Source organism: Meles meles, chromosome 5 (genome assembly GCF_922984935.1).
Source record: "Meles meles chromosome 5, mMelMel3.1 paternal haplotype, whole genome shotgun sequence".
NCBI classification, from domain to species: Eukaryota; Metazoa; Chordata; class Mammalia; order Carnivora; family Mustelidae; genus Meles; species Meles meles.
This window is the reverse complement of record NC_060070.1, coordinates 113,022,936-113,048,676: the sequence shown is the minus strand read 5'-3', so window position 1 is coordinate 113,048,676 and position 25,741 is coordinate 113,022,936. Positions and strand designations below refer to the sequence as shown.

Here is a 25,741-nt window from a genome sequence, read left to right as displayed (position 1 = left end):
CTGAAATTGGGTGAGTACTTAAACTTTATTATGGAAATAAACGACGTTGCTCTAGAAGTCTTCCATGACAAGAAAAACACGCTGTGAGGAGATATTGAATTTCTTATTTTCCTATCCAGAACAATTCTCTATTTGTCCAATATTTTCAGGCAAGGGTTCCACAAAATTAAAAATGGCCTTCTCCCTTCTGAAAGCAAAACCCCAACAAAACTTAAACTATATCTTCTTTGCATGTTATAGTTAATGTACTTTCATTATGCTTAATGTACTTTTAATAGTCTCTTATGGCAAGATGGTGATATTAAATGTGGGAATAAAATATCCATGATACAACCTTGAATTTGCTATAGTGCCTTTTATCTGAGGGCTCAAAACACTTTACACACATTCTCATTCAGTATCTCCTTGAGGTGTATTATATGCATTTTATGGTTGAGAACCCTGAGGTGTACAATGACTAAGGGAATTGAGGTCATTTCCAGAGCTCACACTAAGTACAACCCGAATATGTCCCCTAGTGTAGTAAGTGCTCTCTCCCTCCAGGCCAGAACGTCTCCAAAGGGCTGCACCACCGGCCTCTCAGGGCCAAAACCTGAACGCACGTTCACTAATCTTTTCATTCAGGGGATTGTCTCTTACCTGGACACCATCAGATGCAGGGATGTAACTTGCCCTTTTAAATGTGTCTGTCACATTTCTGAGAATTTCCACAGACATCAGAAGATCACCTGCATAGAAATTTTTCCTCTGAGTTAAATCCAACAGTGTCTTGGTCACCTGGGACATTCCATCACCTGCCAATGTCCGTTGCCCCTTAGCAAGGTGTTCTTTGATCTGTGATGGTCAAAAGAACAGAACAAACATCAGAATCTTCATTACTATTAATCTACATATTTTTATCAAAAAATTATTTAAAATTGCAGAGTCAACTTTAAAATAGCATTGCAAAACTGTAAGTTTTGTGTATTTCACACTCAGATGGATAAACATCCAGCACACAAATACTAATGAGTATATACACTTTGGCAGGCATGACAGTCTTGTCCTTTCCAGTACTCAGAACACACAGTTGAACACATTGGGTTTTTAATTGGAATAAAAATTTTAAAAAATACTTTTGCAGGGGATAAACAAGTGAGATAATTCAGCAAGATGTGATCGGAGACAGGAGATTATAAACATTTCAAAATACCGATTTTTCTAACTTCCAGGAAAGATGGTGGAGTAGCAGGACCCTAAGCTCACCTTGCTACTTGAATACAATTAGCTAAAACCTACATTAGTGTAAATAACTGAGAAAATGACCCAAAGACTCCCAGAACAAACTCTCCACAGCTAAATGTAGAGAAGAGGCCACATCAAAGAGGAAGAGAAGGGTAGAGATGTGGGACTATTGGTGGGAGGGAGGGGGAGAGCTGCAGTTAAAGAAGGGAGGAATAAGATAGTCACACCAGGGGGTACACACAAGGAAGATGAATCCCCATAATATCTGGCTTTGAAAACTAGAGGGGCAACATTTTTGGAGTTCTTACAATCAGCAACCTTAAAACCTGGAACTTTAAATAAGCAGAAGAGCCAGGAGGGTGAGAAGAAATTGAGTTCCTGTTCTTAAAGAGACAATGACTCAACAAAGAGCGCCATGGAGATACAGCATAGAAGCAGCAGTTTGCAAAATGCCTGGGATATATGGGAGGGAGAAAAATTTGTATACTAATCCCAGATCTTGTGCTGTGAGGGATAGATTTCTCCAGGAACAAAGTTGCTGACAGGCTCCATTTCCCTCCCTTGCCCCATCTAAACATACACACTCCTCCAGGAAACAGCTCCAGGCCAACACTCATTACCCAGCTTGCTAACAGTACACCATAGACATGCATTCTCCTCCTGCCAGGCCTTCCCTCCAAAGTTCCTCCCATAGTAGAACCACACAACCTTGCTGACACAGGCATTCTAGCTGAACACTTGTGTAGATGCACCCAACCAATGAGCCTGCCTTGGTCACTAGAAGCTGCAGGTTCCTTCCCACTAGCATGGATATTTCTGGCACCACATGCCCCACATCCACATTCTCCAGCAGTTCAGTGCTACTGCTTCTCTGGCAAGTGCCTGGTCTGAGTCACTTAACCCCAAGGCAGCCCTAGACTGGCCCACTAATAATACAGGAACCAACAGGCAACAGAACCATTGCAGATGATGGGACTGAAATACAAGTTGTTCAGCCACAACAGCAGGGCACATACAACACACATAGGAAATACCCCTGAAGCTCCAGGTTCTAGTGAACAGGATACATTGCAATGCAGGGCACTATAGGATTTCTTCTATATAGGCCATTACTTTTAAGAGGAGAAATAGTTAACTTTCCTAACACATAGAAACAGACACAGAGAGTTAGACAAAATGAGGATACAGAGGTATATGTCCCCCAAAAAGCAACAGGACAAAAGCAAAGCAAGAGACTTAAATGAAATGGAGATAAGTAATATGCTTATAGAGAATTTAAAGTAATGGTCATAAAGATATTCACGAGGTTTGATAAAAGAGTGGAGAATCTTAGTGATACTCAACAAGCAAATAGAAAACATAAAAAAGAACCAATTTGCGATGAAGAACTCAATAAATGAAATAAAAAATGACAAAATGGAATAACTTATAGACTAGAGGAAGCAAAAGAATGGATCAATGACTTAAAGAAGAGAGCAATGGAAAGCAATCAGACTCAAGAAAGAGAAAAAAATACTAAAAAGTGAGTAAAGGACAGGGAATTCAGCAACACAATCAAGCATAATAATTTTCACATTATAGGGATTCTAGGAGGAAAAAAGAGAGAGAAAAAGGGAGCAGAAAAATTTATTTAAAGAAATAATAGCAAAAACTTCCCAAATCTGGGGAAGGAAACAGAAATCTAGATCCAGAAGGCACAGACAGCCCCCAACAAAATCAACTCAAGAAAGTCCATGCCAAGACACATAATAATTAAAAAGGCAAACATTAATGATAAAGAGAGAATTTTTAAAGTAGCAAGCTAAAAGAAAAGTTACATTCAAGAGAAAAGAAAAGTTACATACAAGGTAGACATCATAAGGCTATAAGTTGACTTTTCAGCAGGTCAGAAGGGAATGGAATGATATAATCAGTGCTGAAAGAAAAAAACAAGACCAACAAAACAAAACAAACAAAAAACAGCAGCCAAGAATATACTATCCAGTAAGGCTATGATTCAGGATAGAAGAGATCAAGAGTTTCCCAAACAAAAGCTAAAGGAATTCATGATCATGAAACTAGCCCTATAAGAAATGTTAACCAGGACTCTGAGTAGAAAAGAAAGACCATAAGCAAGAATAAGAAAAGTAAGAGATAGAAAAGCAGTAAAAATAAATATATCTATAAAAATCAGTCAAAGGAGTCACAAAATAAAAGGATGTAAAGTATGACTTCATATATCTAAAATGTGGGAGGGAGAGAGGTAAAGAATGGGTTCACTTAAGTTCATTTAATTTAATAGAAACTTAACAGAGAGTGTTATATGCAGAAGATGTTATATACAAACCTCATGGTAACCACAATTAAAAATCAGTAATAGATATGCAAAAATGAAAAAGAGAAAGGAACCCAAGTATATCACTAAAAAAAAGCCATCAAACTGTAAGAGAAGAGAGCAAGAGAATAAAAGAACAGAGAACTAAAATAACAACCATAATACAGGTAAGAAAAGGGCAATAAGAACATAACTGTCAATAATCACTTTGAATGCAAATGGATTTAACACTCAAATCAAAAGACACGGGGTGATGGAATGGATAAAGAAACAAGATCCATGTATATGTTGCCAATAAGAGACTCATTTCAGACCTAAAGACACATGCAGATTGAATGTGAAGGAATGAAAAAACGTTTTTCATGCAAATGGCAGTGAAAAGAAAGCTAGATAGCAATACTTGTATCAGACAAAATAGACTTTAAAACAAAGACTGTAACAAGAGACAAAAAAGGAACACTATATAATTATAAAGAGAACAATCCAACAAGCAGATATAACAAATTGCAAATATTGCGCACTCACCATGGGAGCACCCAAATACATAAAGAAGCTAAAAACACATAAAGGAAGTAATTGATAGAAATATAATAAAAGTAGGGGACTTCAACACCCTCTTACATCAGTGGGCAGATGTTCCACACGGAAAATCAACAAGTAAACAATGACTCTGAATGACACTTTGGGCCTGATCATTCTAATATTCAGAATATTCCATCCTAAAACAGCAGAATACACATTCTTTTCAAATACACGTGAAACATTCTCCAAAAGACATCGTATATTAGGCCACAAAACAAAGTTCAACAAATTCAAAAACTGTGAAGTTGAAGTCATACCATGCATCTTTTCTGACCATAATGCTATGATACCAGAAATAAACCATAAGAAACATCTGGAAAGAATACAAATGCATGGAGGTTAAATAATATGTTACTCAAGAATGAATGGGTAAACCAAGAAACCAAAGAGGAAATGAAAAATAGATAGGGACAAATGAAAATGAAAACACAATTGTCTAAAATCTTTGGGATGCAGCAAAATCTGTTCTAAAAGGGATGTGTATAGCAATACATGTGTACCTCAAGGAAGAAAGAAAAATCTCAAATATACAACCTAATCTTACACCTAAGAGAACTAGAAAAAGAAAAACAAACAAAAGTCAAGGAAAGGAAATAATAAATATCAAAGCAGAGACAAACCATAAATGACTCAATCTCACAAAACGAACTGGGGGTTGCTGGGGGGAGGTGGGGTTGGGAGAGGGGGAGGGGGTTATGGACATTGGGGAGGGTATGTGCTATCGTGAGTGCTGTGAAGTGTGTAAACCTGGCGATCCACAGACCTGTACCCCTGGGGATAAAAATACATTATATGTTTATTAAAAAAAAAAAATTGGAAGGGGAGGCGAACCATAAGAGACTATGGACTCTGAAAAACAACCTGAGGGTTTTGAAGGGTTGGGGGTGGGAGGTTGGGGGAACAGGTGGTGGGTAATAGGGAGGGCACGTATTGCATGGAGCACTGGGTGTTGTGCAAAAACAATGAATACTGTTACGCTGAAAAAATAAATAAATTAAAAATAAATAAATAAATAAATAAAAAGAAACAAAACAAACAAACAAAACCCAATGGAACAGATCAATGAAGCCAGGAGCTGGTTCTTGAAAAGATCAACAGAACTTATAAACTTTAACTAGACTCACAAAAAAAGGGGAGAGGAGGAGAGGACTGAAACGAACAAAAACAGAAATGAAAGAGGAGAAATAAAAGACTCCACGGAAATACAAAGGATTATAAGAGAATATTATAAAACCATATATCAAAAAACAGACAATGTAAAAGAAATAGATAAATTGGGAGGGAGACAAACCATAAATGACTTAATCTCACAAAACAAACTGGAGGTTGCTGGGGGGAGGTGGGATTGGGAGAGGGGGAGCGGGCTATGGACATTGGGGAGGGGAGGCGAACCATAAGAGACTATGGACTCTGAAAAACAACCTGAGGGTTTTGAAGGGTCAGGGGTGGGAGGTTGGGGGAACAGGTGGTGGGTGATGGGGAGGGCACGTTTTGCATGGAGCACTGGGTGTTGTGCAAAAAGAATGAATACTGTTACGCTGAAAAAAAAAATAAATAAAAAGGGAAAAAAAATAAAATAAAATAAAATGCTTTTCAGCATCTATTGAAATAAAAAAAAAAAGAAATAGATAAATTAATAGAAATATATAAACCAAAAAAAATTAAAAAAAAAAAGAAATATATAAACCCCCAAAACTGAATCAGAAAGAAATAGAGGGGCGCCTGTGTGGCTCAGTGGGTTAAAAGCCTCTGCCTTTGGCTCAGGTCATGATGTAGCCCTGCATCAGGCTCTCTGCTCAGCAGGGAGCCTGCTTCCTCCTCTCTCTCTGCCTGCCTCTCTGCCTACTTGTGATCTCTGTCTGTCCAAAAAATAAATAAAATCTTTAAAAACAAAACAAAACAAAGATAGAAATAGAAACATATAAACTCCCAAAACTGAATCAGAAAGAAATATAATCAGAAAGAAATAGAAATCAGAATCAGAATGAAATCAGAAAGAATCAGAATCAGAAAGAAATAGAAAGAAATAGAAAATTTGAACAGACCAATTGCTAGCAATGAAATTGAACCAGCAATTTAAAAAAAAAGAACTCCCAAAGAACAAATGTCCAGGACCAGATGACTTCACAGGTGATGTCACCAAGCATTTAAAGAGGAGTTAACACCTATTCTTCTCAAACTATTCCAAAAAATGAAAAAGGAAGGGAAACTTCCAAATTCATTCTATCAGGCCAGGATTATTCCCATACCAAAGCCACATAAAAAAGACACTAGACAAAAAAGAGAACTACAGGTCAATATCTCTGATGAACATAGACGCAAAAATCCTCAACAAAACATTAGCTAACCAAATCAAATCTGACAATACATTAAAAAGAATCATTCACCATGATCAAGTGGGATTTATTTCAGGGATGTGTTTCATGGTTCAATATTCACAAATCAACCAACATGATACATAACATCAATAAGAGAAAGTATATAAACCATACGATCATTTCAATGGATACAGAAAAAGCATCTGACAAAAGTATAACATTCAGTCATGATTAAAAAACCCTCAACAAAACAGGTTGAAGTGAACATACCTCAACATAATAAAGGCCATATTTGAAAATCCACAGCTAACATTATACTCCATAGTGAAAAGCTGAGAGCTTTTCCTCTAAGGTCAAGAACAAGACAAAGCTGTCCACCCTCACCACTTTTATTGAACATAATACTGGAAATCTTTGCCATAGCAATCAAGCAACACAATAGAAACAAAAGGCCAGATTGGTAAGAAAGAAGAAACCTTTCACTATTTGCAGATGACATGACATTGTATATAGGAAACCCTAGACTCCATCAAAAAAAATGACTAAAATTGACATTAACTCAGTGAGGTCATGGGATACATAATCAATGTACAGAAATTCATTGAATTTCTACATACTAGTAATGAAGTAGCAGAAAGAGAAATTAAGAAAACAGCCTCAATTATAATTACACCCGAAATAATAATATATCTAGAAATAAACTGAAACAAGGAGGTTAAAGACCTATATTTTGAAAACCATAAAACTCTGATGAAATAAATTAAACATGACACAAATGGAAAGATATTCCATCCTCATGGATTGGAAGGACAAATATTGTTAAAATACCTGTACTATCTAAAGCAATCTATAGCTTTTTTTTTTTTTTTAAGATTTTTATTTATTTGACACAGAGAGAGCATGAGAGAGAGCACAAGCAGGGGGAGCAGCAGGCAGAGGGAGAAGCAGGCTCCTGGCTGAGCAGGGAGCCAGATGTGGGAATTGATCCCAGGATCCTGGGACCATGACCTGAGCTGAAGGCAGACCCTTAACCGACTGAGCCACCCAGGTGCCTCAAGCAATCTATAGCTTTAATGCACCCCCTATCAATATACCAACAGGATTTTTTTCAGAGACTAGAATGAATAATCCTAAAATTTGTATGGAACCACATAAGATATCCAAAGCAATCTTGAAAAGGAAGAACAAAACCACAATCCCAGATTTCAAGATATACTACAAAGCTTTAGTAATCAAAACAGTTTGGTACCGACACAAAAATAGGCACATAGATCAATGGAACTGAATAGAGAGCCCAGAAATAAACCCACGATTATATGGTCAATTATTCTTTGACAAAGGAAGCAAGAATATGTACTGAGGAAAAGACAGCCTCTTCAACAAAGGGTGTTCGGAAAACTGGACAGTTACATGCAAAAGAATGAAACTGGGATACTATCTTTCATCAAACACAAAAATAAACTCAAAATGGATGGAAGACCTCAATGTAAGACCTGAAATCATAAAAACCCTAGAAGAGACAAAGGTAGTAATTTCTCTGACATCGAATGTAGCAAACTTTTTCTAGATACGTCTCTTGAAATAAGGGAAACAAAAGCAAAAATAAATTATTGGGATGATACCAAAATAAAAAGCTTCTACACACCATAAGAAACAATCAACAAAACTAAAATACAACCTAGTGAATGGGAGAAGATATTTGCAAATAACACGTCTGGTAAAGAGTTATTATCCAAGTATCCAGTTGTATAAAGAATTTATACAACTCATACATATTTATACATACATACATACATACATATACATATGTATACATACATATGTATACAACTCTATACATAAAGAATTTATACAACTCAACAGCAAAAAAATACAAATAATCCAATTAAAAATGGGCTGAAGACATGAACAGATATTGAAGACATCGAGATGGTTAATAGAAAAGATGTTGACATCACTCATCATCAGGGAAATGCAAATTAAAACCACACTGAGCTATCACTTCACACCTGTCAGAATGGCTAAAATAAAAAAAACACAAGAAACAGTAAGTGTTGATGATGATGTGGAGAAAAAGGAACACAGATGCAAACTGGCATAGCCACTGTGGGAAACAGTATGGAGTTTCCTCAAAAAATTTAAAATAGAAGTACCATGGGCACCTGGCTGGCTCAGTTGGTTAAGCATCCAACTCAGCTTCAGCTCAGGTCCTGATCTCAGGGTTCTGAGATTGAGCCCTGTATTGGGTTCCACACTCAGTAAGAAGTCTGCTTGAGATTTTATCTCCCTTTCTCGCTGCCTCTACCACTCGTGCTCTCCCTTTCTCTATCTCTCTCAAAAGAAAAAAAAATCTTAAAAAACAATAAAATAAAATAGAAATACCCTACGGTTCAGTAATTGCACTACTGGGTATCTGCCCAAAGAATATGAAAACACTAATTCAAAAGGATATATGCAACTTCATGCTTATTGTAACATGATTTTCAATAGCTAAATTATGGACGCATCCCAAGTGTCTGTTGATAGATGAATGGATAAAGATGTGGTATATTTATATAATAGTGTATTACTTGCCATTAGCAACAACATGGATAGATCTAGGGAGTAGAATGCTAAATGAAATAAAGCAGTCAGAAATAGACAAATACTATATGATTTTACTCATACATGGAATTTAAGAAGCAAAACAAATAAAGAAAAAAGAGACAAACTGAAAAACAGACTCTTAGCTATAGAGAAAAAAATGATGGTTATCAGATCAGAGGTAGGTGGGGGATAGGTGAAATAGGTGAAAGGTATTGAGAGTACATTTATCATGATGAGCACTAAGCAATGCATAGAATTATCGAATCACTGTATTGTGCGCCTGAAACTAACATAACACTGTACATTAACTATACTGGAATTAAAACAAAAAACATACCCATTTTTATTTATTAAGCTGAGCTTAGTAATTTTTGTCTTACCTTTTAAAATAAACACATCTTTAGGTAATAGCAAAAAAAGTTTTTATGAAAATTTTAGCTTAAGAAAATGCTCTAAATTTTAGAGATGTACTATGACATCTCTAAAGGAAAGCTTGGTTACATTAGCTTTACTTAAAAAATAAACAATAACAATAAAACAAAATAGCATAAAAAAAGTCAGTGATATCTTCAGCAGCAGAATGAACAATTAAGATGCAAAGCTTAAATTAGTTTGATGGCCAGAGATATCTGCCACCAATTATCATATTTGCTTATCTCACATTTCAAGGGAAGAACAACATTTTACAATGTGGTATAACAGCAAAGTAAGAAAAGGTAAGGAGATAGCAAAGATCCATTATATTTTTATTTGTTTACTAAAAGGTCAATATCATTCCACTGGTAAAGTTGTTATAAGATTAAATTTTCAAAAGGGTATGAAATAATAAAGAACTAACACACCAGAAATTATTGAAATAGAAAGGTTAATGTATAATAACTGTAATTATCAATTTCCCATTAAGAAATATGACAACAAATCCTTTAAAGTATGCAATCAATCTGAACTAATCCAAAAGTTATGAATTATTTGAAAAAAACATGTTACAAATTATCTTGGCACTTCAGATGGTACTTTTCTTTAGCCTCTAAAACTCTCTAAAAATATTTTGATAAAATAAACTTCTTCAGAGATAAACTGTATTTTCATTATGTTATGCTTAAAAAATAAAAGATTTAGACATTTTATTTCTTCTTATTTTCTTCTTTCATTATTCTCCACACCTCTCCTCAGTGGCAGCGACTGACCACTGACTAAAGCCCCAAGGATTGGACGGCATAATGATCTAGCCCTTGCATATCTCTAAAATTTCAATGGACCTTGCTGTGGAATGACATTCACATATTTAACCATGATACTGGGCGATCAGAAAGGACTGACCCTCAGAGTAAAAGGCAGCTTTTTTGCCAAGAAGATATATACTACCAAGTTGAACTCCAGTTCTGCTATTGATAACTATTTGCAATTTTCTGTTCAGGTCATGTGTTCCATAACTTCTTGTTTTTGCACTGAATCGTTCACCCTCCTCCCTTACATTAGCCCATGTTTATATACCACTCATATTTATTCCTGGTTCTCCTGAATATCTAAACAGAGTTAATGGGTTCATTCCGTGTGCTCTCTTATCTTACACACACGTCAAGCTATCACACTGAAGTATGTTTGCCTATATGTCTTTCTGTGCCAATAGTCTTTCTGAATCTTGAGGGTAGGTTCCATGCCTTATTCACAGCCTTAGAACGTAGCAGAGTAAAAGTTTGTTAGAGTGCATTTCAGTTATGATGTCCTAATTATACCTTTGTAATGTAATACAGTGGAAAGGGCTTTGGAGCCATAGTTGTCTAGATTTTTATTTAAATGTTTCAATTTATTATTTATGTCATTGAACACATCAGAGACTCAGTTTACCATGTCTCCTGTAAGATTAGAAAAGATATGCCTATAGAGTTAAAATTTCTTTTTAATCTTTTTTCTTTTCTTTTCTTTTTAACTTCAAATGAACCCACGCAAGCATAACAGTGAGTACAGCTACTGCATACAGGAAATCTTGCTTAATCACAGACAGCGTACCCTACATGATCTATTTCTTGGAGACTTTCAACACCTGTCCCCTCATTTGTTGTACAACATTAAGTGCATGTCCACTTCAGGGCCCTTGAACTAGCATTTCCTTTGGCCTGGAAGAGTCTTCCCACAGAAATCCACATGTTTTCATCTGTTTGTTTGTTTGTTTGTTTGTTGTCATTTCCTCAGAGAGGTCTTACCTGACTCCCTACACAAAATGGTCTCCTTGTCATTCTCAATCAATTTACCCTTCTTCGTTGTGCTCAGCCTTACTAACCATTGTGTATCTGTCTCTTGGCTTATATGTTTTCTGGCCTCTTCCATTAGAATACAAGCCTTGTGAAGAAAGACATTTTTTTTTTTTTTTTTTTTTTTTTTTTTACTGTTACATTCCCTGCACCTAGAGGACTTCCTAGTATGTTGAATAAATGAATAAATGAATATGCCAGTGTCCTTCTATGTTTATGTTAGGTCATAGGATTAAGTAAGGCAAACTTGAAAGCTGTGCTAGCATGTTTATCAACATTGAAAACATAGAAAACATTGGTATCAAACAGCATGAAATAAATAAACTTTCTGACTAAAAGAGACTGTAGTTTCTGGCCCGAAAAGTGTCCTGTTCAGTAGATACAGTGTGAGGAAAGTCGCAAAGAGAAATGAAATTCATAGGGTCTACCTAAAAAAAAAAGTCATAAAACTCAGTCTTCAGTTTTGTGCTGGCTGTACAAATCACAGCTGTGATACTCAGAGCTGCAGAGGACTTGAATGTTCTCCATTAGAAATAGAATGTAAGTAACAGCTGCCAAGGTAAACATCATCTAACTACTTCATAACAGCTCCATTATTTTGGCAACCCCTACTTCTGTCTGTGAGGGATTTTACCTGCACAGATCTAACATATCCTTTCCCTCAAACAAAAACATAACACTGACTTAAATCTTGAGGAATTAAACAGTTAGACACGTATTCTATTTGCAATAAAAATTGTACAGAAGGCAGTGGATGGCTCAACTAATCAGAGCTAGAAAAAAGCAGTCTTTCATGCCTGGGTCAGCATCAAATGCAGCCCGAGTCGGTAGTAAATCCACGTCATTGCCATCTGACAGCTGCTTAGCAGGCTTCTGTGAAATGAGTTGTTCTCAGCCCAGCCCTTTGCAGACAGGTGCCCCATCACACCACCAGCTCTCACAATTGGCACTAATTAGTATCCTTCCCGGCACTGTTATTGAAAAGCACCCAGAACAAATATCTTGTAATATTTGTACACATGAGTGTAGACTGTTGGCAGCACTTATAAAGGGTATAAAGAGTGTTCAGTTGAGACAGATAGCCATCCAGAACATATTTAGTTGAAAAACAATTCCAGGTTCTTGATCTTCCTTCTACAATACAAGTAGACTGTGGAAGTTTCTCTCCTTGCCTTAAGCCTACACTTTTGCTATTTCTAGAATGACCAATCCCTGTTTATCTGCTGGACTGTTTTTTTCTCTTTTCTGGATGAAGAAATAGAGTTCAGATGGGGCTTGCTCACCTTACCCATTCTCCATTTCAAATTGTCCTTTACTTTCACTTTACCTGTCTTGTTTTTATCTCTATGATTTTATGATTGAAGGCTATGGTTAGTTCTATGATTTTGAATCCCACCCAATCCTCCTCAGTCTTTCCCTCTCATAAAAATACAGCCTGACACAGTGTATCTTATTTAAATACTGCTACTTTCCCTTCAACTACTGTCTTCTTTCTGTTTCTCTTCAAAATCAAAATCAGAAGTATGAAATCTGATCTAAAACCCACAATTCTTTAAATTGCAAATTAAACTCAACAATTACCTACTAAGCATTGTCTCTGGAAATCTTACTAGTATATTAAGTTTAAAGAACCGTTGGAGTCACAAAACCTAGATTTAAATTGTGGTTCTACTATTTACTACATAGGTCACTGGACAAATTGTCATTCCCCTAGGATTTTCTGATTTGTCTGTGAAAAGAAACAAATGTCATTATATGGTTGTTATGAGGGATTAATACAAAGCTGAGGATATTTAGATAATAGTTATTCAGTGACAGCCCTTATTTTCCCATCTTCAATTTCTAAGCCCTCTGAATCTTAGCTATGTATTGTTTCTCACATGTCCTTTTTACCTACAGGGAAGAGATGCATGCTGGTCTAGGTCTTCAGTACCTCATCACAATAGTCTCCCAACAGGTATCGCTGAGTCTCCCATGCTAAACTATCCTAATTTTTCAACTCTGAACATGTCACTTCTTGGCTCAAAAAACAAATATAACTGCCAAAAAAATCATCCATTTTCATATTAAATAAGATATCCTCTCCATTGTTTGATTTACAAGGCCATCCAAGTATAACCCTAACCCACATTTCTAATATTTTATCTCCCTTTATCTCATTGTATCCACCCAACCCTATTTGACAATTTTTTCTACTCAGTTAGTGATTATTTCAGTTTTACTCTTCCATCGTTAATGCTACTTAGTAAGTGAATCTACTTTGCTTTTGAGTTCCTCAAATGAACGTTTATTATTATTGTTATTATTGATTTTTTAAACTAGCAATACTTTTTAACCAGTTTATTCACAATTGCTTCTTAACCATTCCTTTTTAAAATATCTTCTTTCAGAGTGTATTTTCCTTTTTTTCTAATCTTTAAGTGATTATTTTGGTAGGGTTCTGTGAATGCTAACTTTTTCAGTCTTTGTCTTTTTTTGTTGTTGTTATACTTACTTTCAATTCATCTTTTAGATAAGGATGCTCTTATTTTCCCCATACCGTTTTCATAATATGATTTTAGTGCCTTATTTGTAGCTTATCTTTTGTAAATTACTACCCCCCCCCTTTTTTTAGTGGTAGCTTTAAATTTTTTTCTTTTTGCATTTAGTATAATGCAAATTACATTTATTTGGATTTGCTTTTACTTATTTGGTACTATTTCAATCTGAGTATCTTATCAGTCTTCAACTTAAAAAAAAATTCTATTATACTAACTCATAGAATGTTGCCTCTCCCACAAATCTTTGTGGTCTCTTTTTAGAATAAATTTCTATTAAATACATTAAAATTTCTCATTCTGTTCTTCATTTTCTAAGTTCTCTTTCTTACTTTTCATTTCTTGATCTGTTCCGGCTTCTGAGTGATCTTTTTCTAGAACCAAATTCCGGATTCCTAATTCTTTCTTCAGTTGCGTCTAATTGGCTATTTGGTCTCTTCATTAATTTAACGACAATATTTTCCACTTATAGAAGTTTTATGTAATATTTTTCATACTGTTCCATTCTTCAACTGTTCTTTCCATTCACTTTTTAAAAATCTCTTAAATCTGTTTAAATAAATGTTATCATTTCTTTCATATTTTCTGTTATTTTTATTTCTTGCATTGCTAATGATCTTAATTTGCTGATTCTCCCTAATGATATTTGTCATTATTATCAACTCATATTCAGTGAGATGCATTTATTGTTTGGGAGGCCAAGCTGCTGGTTTGTAAAAGAGTTGTTACAAACTAGTTTTAAGTGTGTTTCTCTTAGGGTGGGGTCCTGAAGCAAGACAAAATGCTTAATTATCTCATGCTAATTTTCATATTAATTCCTTCTGCTTATGGCTCAGACAAGAAGTTTCAGCTTTTGAAAAGCCATCTGTTTCCTCTTACTTTCAAAACCTTGTATTAACTACATATTTTTTAGACACAACCTAGACTTACAGTTTTTCTAGTCCATGAGACCAGAGGAGTTAGAAGAGTGCCAGCTCAACCAAGAACCATAAGGTACCCAGGAATAAACATAACCAAAGAGGTAAAGATTTGTTCTCGAGGAACTACAGAACACTTATGAAAGAAATTGAAGAAGACACAAAAAGATGGAGAAGCATTCCATGCTCATAGATCAGAAGAATAAACATTGTTAAACTGTCTGTACTGCCTAGAGCAATCTATACTTTCAGTGCCATCCCTATCAAAATTCCACCGGCATTTTTCAAAGTTCTGTAACCAACAATCCTAAAATTTGTATGGAACCAGAAGAGACCCCGCATTACTATGGAAATGTTGAAAAAGAAAAACAAAACTGGGGCATCATGTTGCCTGATTTCAAGCTTTACTACAAAGGTGTGATCACCAGGACAGCATGTACTGGCACAAAAACAGACACATAGACCAGTGGGACAGAGTAGAGAGCCCAGATATGGACCCGCAACTCTATGGTCAAATAATCTTCGAGAAACAGGAAAAAACAGTGGAAAAATGACAGTCTCTTCAATAAACGGTGCTGGAAAAATTGGACAACTATGTGTAGGAGAATGAAACTTGACCATTCTGTTACACCATACACAAAGATAAACTTGAAATGGCTAAAAGACCTCAACATGAGGCAGGAATCTATCAAAATCCTAGAGAACATAGGCAGTAACCTCTTCAACATCAGCCACAGCAACTTCTTTCAAGATACGTCTCCAAAGACAAAGGAAAAAAAAGTAAAAATGAACTTTGGGGACTTCATCAAGATCAAAAGCTTCTGCACAGCAAAGGAAACAGTCAACAAAACAAAGAGGCCCACGGAATGGGAGATGATATTTGCAAATGACACTACAGACAAAGGGCTGATATCCAAGATCTATAAAGAACTCCTCAAACTCAACACTCAAAAAGCAGATAATCATGTCAGAAAAATGGGCAGAAGACATGAACAGACACTTCTCCAGAGAAGACATACAAATGGCTAAGAGACACATGAAAAAATGTTCATCATCATTAGGCATCAGGGAGATTCAAATCAAAACCACATTGAGATACCACCTTGTATCAGTCAGAATGGTCAAAATCAACAAGACAGTAAACAACAAGTGTTGGAGAGGATGTGGAGAAAGGGGAATCCTCTTACACTATTGGTAGGAATGCAAGTCGGTGCAGCCACTTTGGAACAAAGTGTGGAGATTCCTTAAAGAATTAAAACATAGAGCTTCCCTATGACCCTGCAATTGCACTACTGGGTCTTTACTACAGATGTAGTGAAAAGAAGGGCCATCTGTACCCCAATGTTCATAGCAGCAGTGGCCACAGTCACCAAACTGTGGAAAGAGCCAAGATGCCCTTCAGCAGACGAATGGATAAAGAAGATATGGTCCATATATACAATGGAGTTTTATGCCTCCATCAGAAAGGATGAATACCCAAATTTTGTATCAACATGGATGGGACTAGAGGAGATTATGCTGAATGAAATAAGTCAAGCAGAGAGTGTCAATTATCATATGGTTTCACTTACTTGTGGAGCCTAAGGAATAACATGGAGGACATTAGGAGAAGGAAAGGAAAAGTGAATTGGGGGAAATCGAAGGGGGAGATGAACCATGAGAGACTGTGGACTCTGAGAAACAAACTGAGGGTTTTGGAGGGGAGGTGGTGGGGGCTTAGGTGAGCCTAGTGGTGGGTATTTAGGAGGGCACGTATTGCATGGAACACTGGGTGTGGTGCATAAACAATGAATCTTGGAACACTCAAAAAATTAAAAAAAAAAAGTGCCAGCTCACTGCAGGGGGCTAGGGGCTAGGGGGCTAAGACCCCCCTCACTGCTTGTTGGGAGGGGGGTCTTGTCAGTATCTCCAAAAGGGCTTTAGAATCTTAGGCTCCAGCACCTAGGACTCACATACAATCTGAAACTCTCCTAGGTTGCTGAATCATCAATTCTCCCCTACAGCTGGAGTTAAACTTTCTTTTTCTTCCAAATTTCTTGTATCTAAGGATCTCCCTATCTTTCTTTTGAGCCAAGCTGCAATGCAATATTTGCAAATACATTCTTGTTGTAGTTTATACAAAAGTCAGTATGATCTATGAAGTGTTAGCTTGGTCTGTCCCACTGTTCCACTACTGTTACAGGCTCCTAATACCAACCAGACTGAACTACTTACCATTTCCCAAAGAAAGTCCATGGATCCTGCCTTTTCTCCCTGACTTAGGCTCTTCTGAAACTTTAAGTGTTCCCTACAAATATACTTGTTAAATTGTTATCGTTTCTTCCTCTTTCCTGAATTCTTCTCAGATAACTGCAATCATGATATGATCTCTGGATTCAAGCCTCAAAGAAGTAATCTTGCTCTATCTTACATTATTATAGTGTTTGTGTTCTTATCTTATCTATTGTACTAGACCATAAACTCCTAAAGGGCTTGCACTTTCTTATTCATCTATGTGTCCCCTGTAATTTCTATCTCACTGTCTGCACACAAATGTACCTGCTCAAAGGGCTTGCTAAATTAAACTGAAGCTACAGAAGGATTTTCCCTTCTGTAGCTATCAAGCACACTAGCTGACAAGGTAAAAATATAGCAGTCCATGATGACTCAAAACAATGAAATATATAATAATGGGGGAATTTTTACATCCCCTGACACAACTGCCTTTTAAAAGATATCTAACTATATAAAAAGGCAAATGATTTCAGAAATTTTAAACAACTACAGTTATAGTTCTATAACTGCTACCGTTTAGAACAAAATAACAAAAATTACAACTATGATAAAGGAGTTATTGAGAGCTTATTAACTGGCAAGTATGGGACAAAATGTTTTACATGAATGATCTCATTTGACTTTTAAAACAACTGTTGGAGGTGCCATAATTACTCATATTTCACAGATAAGAGTATCAACTTAGTGTGGTGAACTGCATTTCCCAGGATTATTTAGCTCTGGAATTGCACTAAGATGTAAGTTCAAGTAGTAGATTTCAGAGTTCCTGCTCTTAACCACTACATGCTTAACTGCTAGAAACTGTCCAAATGCTTATTTAGAAATAATTCTTAATCATGTTTGTTTTATATGTTTACATGTTTTTTCATATGAAAAAAGAATACGAGAAAGAAGAGACTGGAAGCAACTTCCCAGGTTGTTGAGGTACTGCCAATTATTTGCGTAATAGTCATTATTTGGAATTTAGTGTGTAAATGTTCCTAAAGCCATTTACCAATATCTATAGAAGACTTTTTTTTTTTTAAGATTTTATTTATTTGAGAGTGAGCAAGAGAGAGCACAAGCAGTGGGGAAAGGGAAAAGCAAGCTCCCACTGAGCAAGGAGCCCAAAGTGGGCTCAATCCCAGGACCATGAGATCATGACCTGAGCTGAAGGCAGATGCTTAACTGAGCCACCCAGGTGGCTCTATAAAAGACTTTGTAAGTAGTTTATTCAAGCAGAGGGAAAAATCCCCATGGATATATCAAGGATTCTATTTCCTGGGACTGTATTTTCTAATTTTTTAAATTTAGTCACTGAAGTACTTCAGGTTTATAATTTTGTTATTTCCTTTAAAAATTATAATTATCAGTAATTTAGTCTGCTCACACTGCAGCACTCTGTAACCATCTTTGCTCCAAAGGGCAAGTCTTAAAAGTTTCTGTGTCATTCACATTTAATACTGTTGACAAGATCGACAGTGAAAAGGAAAAAAAAAAAATGAAGTCTAAAAATAGTTGCTTTTTATAGTTCTGGATTAAGCCTTCTTGTTCTTTATATAGATAGATATGGTGAGGGTCATGGTTTAAAGAGTAGGTGTGTTTCTGAAATAACCTTATTCTTTTCACTCAATGCCTCCTACTGCCAGCCACAGTTGTCTCTATTGTGTGAATCCTAAAAAAAGTTTTATCGTAGTCATTTTGTGCAAATGACACACTTTAAACATCATATATTTATATATTATTTTCAGCATCAACTCCTACAGTCCATCTGTAAGGTATTTTAAAGGTTCTCACAGCTCTAAGTGACTTCAATTAAAAGATAATTATACAAGAAACTACTTTTCATAAAACAATAATCTAAGTATATATTTTTGCTTCAGGTCGTAACTATCAATTATCTAAGACCAAAGTCATTCATTAGATGATGGTATTAAATTATTTACAGATCTATCTGGTGTCTCTAGGAAAGAGAGATCATCCCGTATGGAAAAGAAAGCATACCCTTTGTTCTACTCTATTAATGGTTCTTAATTTTCCCTATATCTGGTACAAAAAACCTTGCATTAATGTTAGAGCTGTTCTAGAGCTCGAGGTTCAAATTTGAAAAGACAATTTTTGTCTGGAGACAAATTGATGGAGAGATTTAGTCCAGAAACCTCCTGCATGAATTATGTATGTTCTGCACAGAACCCAGGAAAAATAACCCTTGGCCATGGGTATTTGGTACCCTGGTTTCTTGCGCCAGGAATTCCTGAAGTGAGAGATAGGGTGCCATAAACTTGAGGATTCCAATTTATTGTAACAAGAATAAGCTGAGTCATGAAGAAAACTGATGAAGAAAAGTCAGTTAGCTATACACTATGCATATCTTCCTGTAAAACCTATAAATTTATGAGAACATAGTAAATTTACCTAACAGGAAACACACACACACACACACACACACACTGGAATTAGCTTTAATTTCAGAGTGGCTAGAATTAGTCAAAAGTACAATTCCTGAGCAAGGGACATAGGTAGATACGATTTCTTTTCTTAACATCAAATCAGTCTGAAGCTCTTATTAATATTCTGACCTAGGAGATAGAGCATGTTCCTTGAGTTCAAAGCTGTATAAAATAGTCACAGACTGGGACCCAAATTTTCAGGAACCACCTAAGTGGGAGACAGAGCATTAAGTAACCCAATATTTCTCTATGGTTTTTTCAATTATATTTCCATTACTTAAATTTCCTAGTTCTTGTGACACTGTACCAGTCAGAATGGGATAGATTATGCTGTGATAATAAAAAATTTTAAAATATCAGTGCCTAAAAACAACAAAAATCCATTTTTCACTCACACTATATATTAACTCAGGTCATCAGGAAGTCTCTGTTCATCATAGTCATTAAGGGGTTTGGGGTGATGGAGGTTGAAAGATTTTGCATTGGCAACAGCATTCTCAGCCCCAACATGACAAAGACCACTTCCTTACACAACCAGTTGGGACAGTTCTAGTCACACGTGTATACCTAACTTCAAGGAGTGAAGTAACACAATCCTCCCATGTGCCCAGAAGAGGAAAACTAGGTATCACCTAACAGAGGTATATCCTGTGGTATGGAACTGGCTAGCAATCACTTAATTTCTTTGCATTCATCCACCAAAACTTTCCCTTCTTTATATTTTAATTTTTTTACACTGTCTACCATTTTACTTCTTTGCATTCCTCTGCCAAAAATTCAACCTTAGATAAGATCTATCCCTGTGCTTCTTAAACTATAATGTACATATGAGTCACAGAGGGAGCTTTTCAAAATGCAGATTCTGATTAAGGTGGTCTGGGACATGGTTTCAGATTCTGCATTTCTAACAAGTTCCCAGGTGCTGCTTGCGGATACTTCTGGTCTTTGGAAAACGTTTTAGCTCCACCAAATGCCTTCTCTGCACCTGCATCCAAGCAGCTCAACTGTGCTGGAGAAAAATCACAACTAAACTGATTAGCTGCACTCTAAGTTCTTTATTTCAAACCTCAATATAATACAACTTTTGGCAACCCCTAAGTACACCTGCTTCACACTGTTCTTTATTGTCCTGCCTTCCTCATTTCAGAAAATGACATTCCCATCAGCCAAATGTGTTCACTCAACCTTAATGAAGGATAATATCATCTCTCATCTGGATTACTGCAGCAGGCTTGACAGGTTCCAGTTCTGCTACCCTATAGCCTATTCTCTATAGAACACCATATGACCCTCTTTAATTATAATGAGTCACATCGTTCTTTATTATTAATGGCTTCCCATTGCATTTAGAATAAAATTCAAACTCTTAGCAAAGGTCTTTAAGGCATAGAATTATTTTTTTCCCTACCTAGCTCTCCAACTTCATCTCATGACATTCTCTTCTTGCTCAATACCTCTGGCCACTAGATCATCTTTCACTTACTTAAAGACTTCGAAGCTTTTCCAAATGCTAGTCCCTCAAATGGAAGGCATTCTTATTCTCTGACACACTCATTCTCTTCACTCTTTGAATGTCCAGATCCATGTCATTTTTCAGGCTGCAGCTTTAAACGTCATTTCTCCATAGAGACTTCTCTGACTTTCTTATCTAAAGCAGTCCCCAAACTTTATTTCCTATGTTGGTACTTGGTTAATTTCTTTTGGCATATCACAATGTGTAATTATATATCATTTCTTGTCTACTTTATTTGCATTTGTGTGTGTCACATTCAAGTTCTATCTTTAGGTCCCTGCATTCTGTTGCACATAAAGGTCAGTAGGTATTTGTAGAGTAAGTTAATGGGTAGTTGAATGGATAGGTGAAAGATTGAATAATAAAGTACACTTTCCTTTTATTTCTTTTTCCTTTGACATTAGCCTAATTCACTATAAAGTATATTTTATTAAGTCATCTTATGAATAAATTTCAAGTCAGTGAATTTCAACTGCTAAAACTAACCTGAACATTTCATCTCTAAGTCACACTAAATCTGTAACCTGGGAGAATCCCAAAATTCTTTTGGGTTTTTATAGACATAATCAAAAATATATTGTCAGTTTAAAAAAATGAAGTAAAGTATAACTTTGGAAGTATTTCATTATGTATCTATATAGTGGACTCCCTTAAAATTCCCTAGGAAACACTATTCTATGTATTTAAGATTTTTTTTCTTTTTTGATAATACAATTAAAATTTATCGGTTTAGTACAGTAATTCCTTTAAGGTTGATGTTTTGCCACTAAAAGTAGAAAGATCCATATAAATTACAAAAACCACACTCCCTAGACTATCACATAACTATGGATGAGATAAACCAAATTTCCAGAAAAAGGAGAGCTTTTCTAAGGTAGCCAACAATTTTAGTCATGGCAGAGGTGTTGCTAAATCTGGGCAAGAAGTGAGGGGCAGGTGTAACCCTGGAAGAGGACCTCTAATGAAGAAAGAGAAACTAACGTTTTTTATTTGCCTAGCGCTAGAAAAATGTATTGGAAATTTGAGAGTCCCTAAAAATCTTACTGGAATTTTTTCTCCAGGAGACATTTTACTAAGTTTTTGAGATGTGTAGGAAGCTGAGAAGCTAAGATGAAAACTTCTAAAATGCAGAGTGTAATTTTCTCCATCCTTATAAGTATGCATTTGGAAAAAAAATTGAAGTTGCTTGGAAAGAAAGCTCGAGTATTGAGCTGGTTGGTACATCTTGAAGGAGACAACTGAATCTTCTACAGTTTCTCAGGGCTGATGGGATAGGCAAACATAGACTCTTCATCCAAAGTCTTTAAGACACACAGTGGGGGTGCCTCGGGGGCTCAGTGGGTTAAAGCCTCTGCCTTTGGCTCAGGTCATGATCCCAGGGTTCTGGGATCGAGCCCTGCATTAGGCTCTCTGCTCAGCAGGCAGCCTGCTTCCCCCTCTCTCTCTGTCTATTTCTCTGCCTACTTGTGATCTCCGTCTGTCAAATAAATAAATAAAATCTTAAAAAAAAAAAAGACACACAGTGGAAGAAGGAGGACTAAACAGAGGTAGTTCTTACTAAAATGCAAGTCACCTCAACCCAGATCAAATCTCAACTGCATTGAAGTATCAGCTCCTCACTGTATCTGGATTAAAAAAAAAAAAAAAGGAGGAACGCTTTTGGTGGACATTGACATTGTCTAAAAACCCTACATGTGTTTTACACAATGTCTGGCATTTAATAAAAATTAGGAGATATGCCAGATGATGTGACAGATAAAATAAGCCCATTCATAAATTATCCAGATACTAGATTTCACTTTGATAAGTAATTTAAAATGACTGTGGTCCATTCTTTGATGGAGAATTCTAAAAGAGTTGAAATCTTAAAAAATAAGATAAAACAAACAAACAAACAAAAAACCATTAACAAATGTGTATTCTGGATCAGGAGTTAGTGAACTATATAGCCTATAGGCCAAATCCAGCCCATTGCTTGTTTTTGTGTAAAGTTTTACTGGAACACCCTTATGTTTACTCATTGTTTATGGCTGTTCTTGTGCTACAACAGCAGAGCTGAATAGTTAGAAGAGCGACCACATGGGATGTAAAGTCTAAAATAATCATTATCTTCTTGAAATATATTAAACTGTGAACTTTGGCATATGAATTGCTTAGAACATTAAAATTTAGTTAACATTTTACTTCCTTTTCTCCCCCATCAGCTCCTTCAGGGTAGACAGGATTCAATAAATGTGAGTTATTGTCATTTGCTAAACACTTAGTGAACTCATAATCTTATTCAGGATCACATGCTAAATACTCTGGAATTGTGAGGTTGAACTCAGATCCTAAAGCTTCAACATGTGATCCTGAATAAAAGTAAGAGGCTTCTGTCCACTTAAAAGGAATAAGGTTCTTGAGCTTCTCCTTGTCATTGTTGAGTTTTGCAATGACTATCTGAGCTCTGGGAGTGAGTATGCGGACAACCTTGAAAACTGGCAACAAGAACAAAAAGAAAGTCCAGTGCCTTGTCATTAGTACTTAAAACGAGGGTGTCCACGTTCTTCCAAGAGAGGACCATGTAATTATATGTACATGTATATGAATACCGAATTAATATTGTCATTAGTAATGATAATAGCTCACATTTACTAAATGTGTACTGTGGTAACAATTCCATTTTATTGGCCTAAGGTGACCTCACCACTGGTGTTTTTAAGAATTCCATGCAATTATAACATTCACCCAGGATTAGGAAACTTCTGATTTAGCTTCTTCTCCCTGCTTTCACCATCATCTGCGGTGTTCCAACCATACTGTATTACAAAAAGCTGGCAGAACAAGTAATTCCTGTATCTCAGACTCACTTACCTCCACTTAATTAATGACTATTTGAAAACAAAAATCATCTACTAGTTCTCCTGGCTGGCTGGACCATAGTATTGGGTTCTTTATTTCTTAACTACTTATTTAAAAAAACAAGACTTTCATATTTTTTGGCTCAATAAATATCTGTTGTAAGCAAAAACTGTGGTGGCTATTGTCTTCCTTTCCTCTAAATTAGCTGCAGTAATAAAATGTATTATCCTCCCTGAATCACTATATAGTACTCTTAAAACTAAAGTAACACTGTATATTAATTATATTGGAATTAAAATTAATTAAAAAATTAAAAAATATTCTATTCTTTTAGGCAGTGTGCTGGGTACTTATGCAAGGAGGTATTGGCCAAAAACTGTAACATGTGAAGAGTTTTGTTGCAATGGAGCAAAAATCACCTTGAAGGTAGGGAATATGTAGAAAAAAAAAATAAAGCACATCTATTCTCTGTCTCTCTTTGTTTTTGTCCCTCTGGGTCTCTTTCCCACTCTCTTCCCTCAAGCTTCCCCAAAGGAAGATAGCTCTAACTTTTCTCTCTATCCTAATAATCCACCCATAAAAGTAGAGGAAAATAGGAGAAACAAAGTCCTCAAAGTAGGATTCAAGCTTTTTGACATCCCTGCCCACAAAATCAACCTTTTGATGACCAGATTACTGCTCCTAATTCCATATTTATTTGTTTGTTAAATGAAGGTTTGAAAAATAGAAAAGAGGTTTTAAGGGACAATGACTTCATACGGAAGGACTTTTACTAGAGCAATGTCTTTGACCTTTCTTAATCCCCGATCACTCACTCATCTCCAGGGAAGGAGGAATGACATACGTCTGATGAACTTAGGAAAAGGTATTGGTATGCTTGGTTCAAATTTTGCTTTAGAACTCTACATGCAGAGTATGTATCCTGCTTGTTCTATGCAATTTATCACTTCAGGAGTAGGTGTGTATGTGTGTGCATGTGTATGCATGTATATATGTGTAAGCATGTAATTGTATGTGTGTAAAATAGAGTGGGGAGAGAACCAGAGACAGACAGACAGAGAGACAGAGAGGAGGGATGGGGGTAAGAAGAGGCTGTCTGTGAATGCCCAGGTATACCAGATACAGGGGAATCTGTTTATTTAATCAGGCAGAGCTTGCCCTACTTTGGCCACAATATTCATCCTTCTTCAAAGAACTTTATGAGTAACAAGAAAATTTGTCTGACTCCTGTGCCTGTTTCTCAATAGGCTCTAAAATTATTTGTACTTTATTTAGTCTAAGATTCAGAAAATATCCCAGAAATTGAAAGGAAATATTAACATATGAGAAAATATGAAAATTTTAAGAATCCTACTACACTTTATTCTTCTACCCTCAATGTTCTAAAATGGTGTGCATTCTTTTGTGACTTGTCTTTTTTATGAATAACAGTTGGATCATGTTAAATTTTGTACCTTATAAGGGTTCAAACAACTTCATGATTATTACCTTATTGAAATTCTTCTGCTATGGCCAAATAATTTCATAAAATAATGTCATCAATCACTCCACATTTTTAGATATTTCTGGGCTAGGAAAATTGCACATGAGGGATAATACTTACTAATTTCACGTGGTTAAAATTCATGAACATTAAGTCTGGTGTATCACCTGAGAACCCTCCAGCTGCCAGTGTGCTTCTACTGATTAGAAAAGTGGCAGAGTCATTCTTTATAAGCATCTATGGAATATTTAGTATATGCTTAGCACTGTGTTAGTCACTAGATAAATAAAGATTAAAAGAAAAAAAACAACATGGTTTCTGTCCTCAAAGAATTCAAACTAAATGTTCAGTGCAACGGATTAGTGATTTTATATATTATACTGATTAACCACTCCATTCTGTCTACTTCAATTGGGTTATAATTAAGAGAATTCATAGAACATACTCAACTAATGTTTTAACTGATGATAA

At 35.9% G+C, this 25,741-nt stretch overlaps 1 protein-coding gene across 5 annotated transcripts in view; it reads right to left on the bottom strand.

Moving 5' to 3' along the window:
• The window catches only part of ADGRB3 (adhesion G protein-coupled receptor B3), a 743,702-nt gene that overhangs the window by 373,447 nt on the left and 344,514 nt on the right, over nt 1–25,741 (bottom strand). For all 5 annotated transcript variants that reach the window (XM_046006643.1, XM_046006639.1, XM_046006644.1 and 2 more), the window contains one exon: nt 640–834. In XM_046006643.1, the coding sequence (XP_045862599.1) occupies nt 640–834 (195 nt within the window). The remainder of the gene's footprint in view (nt 1–639; nt 835–25,741) is intronic.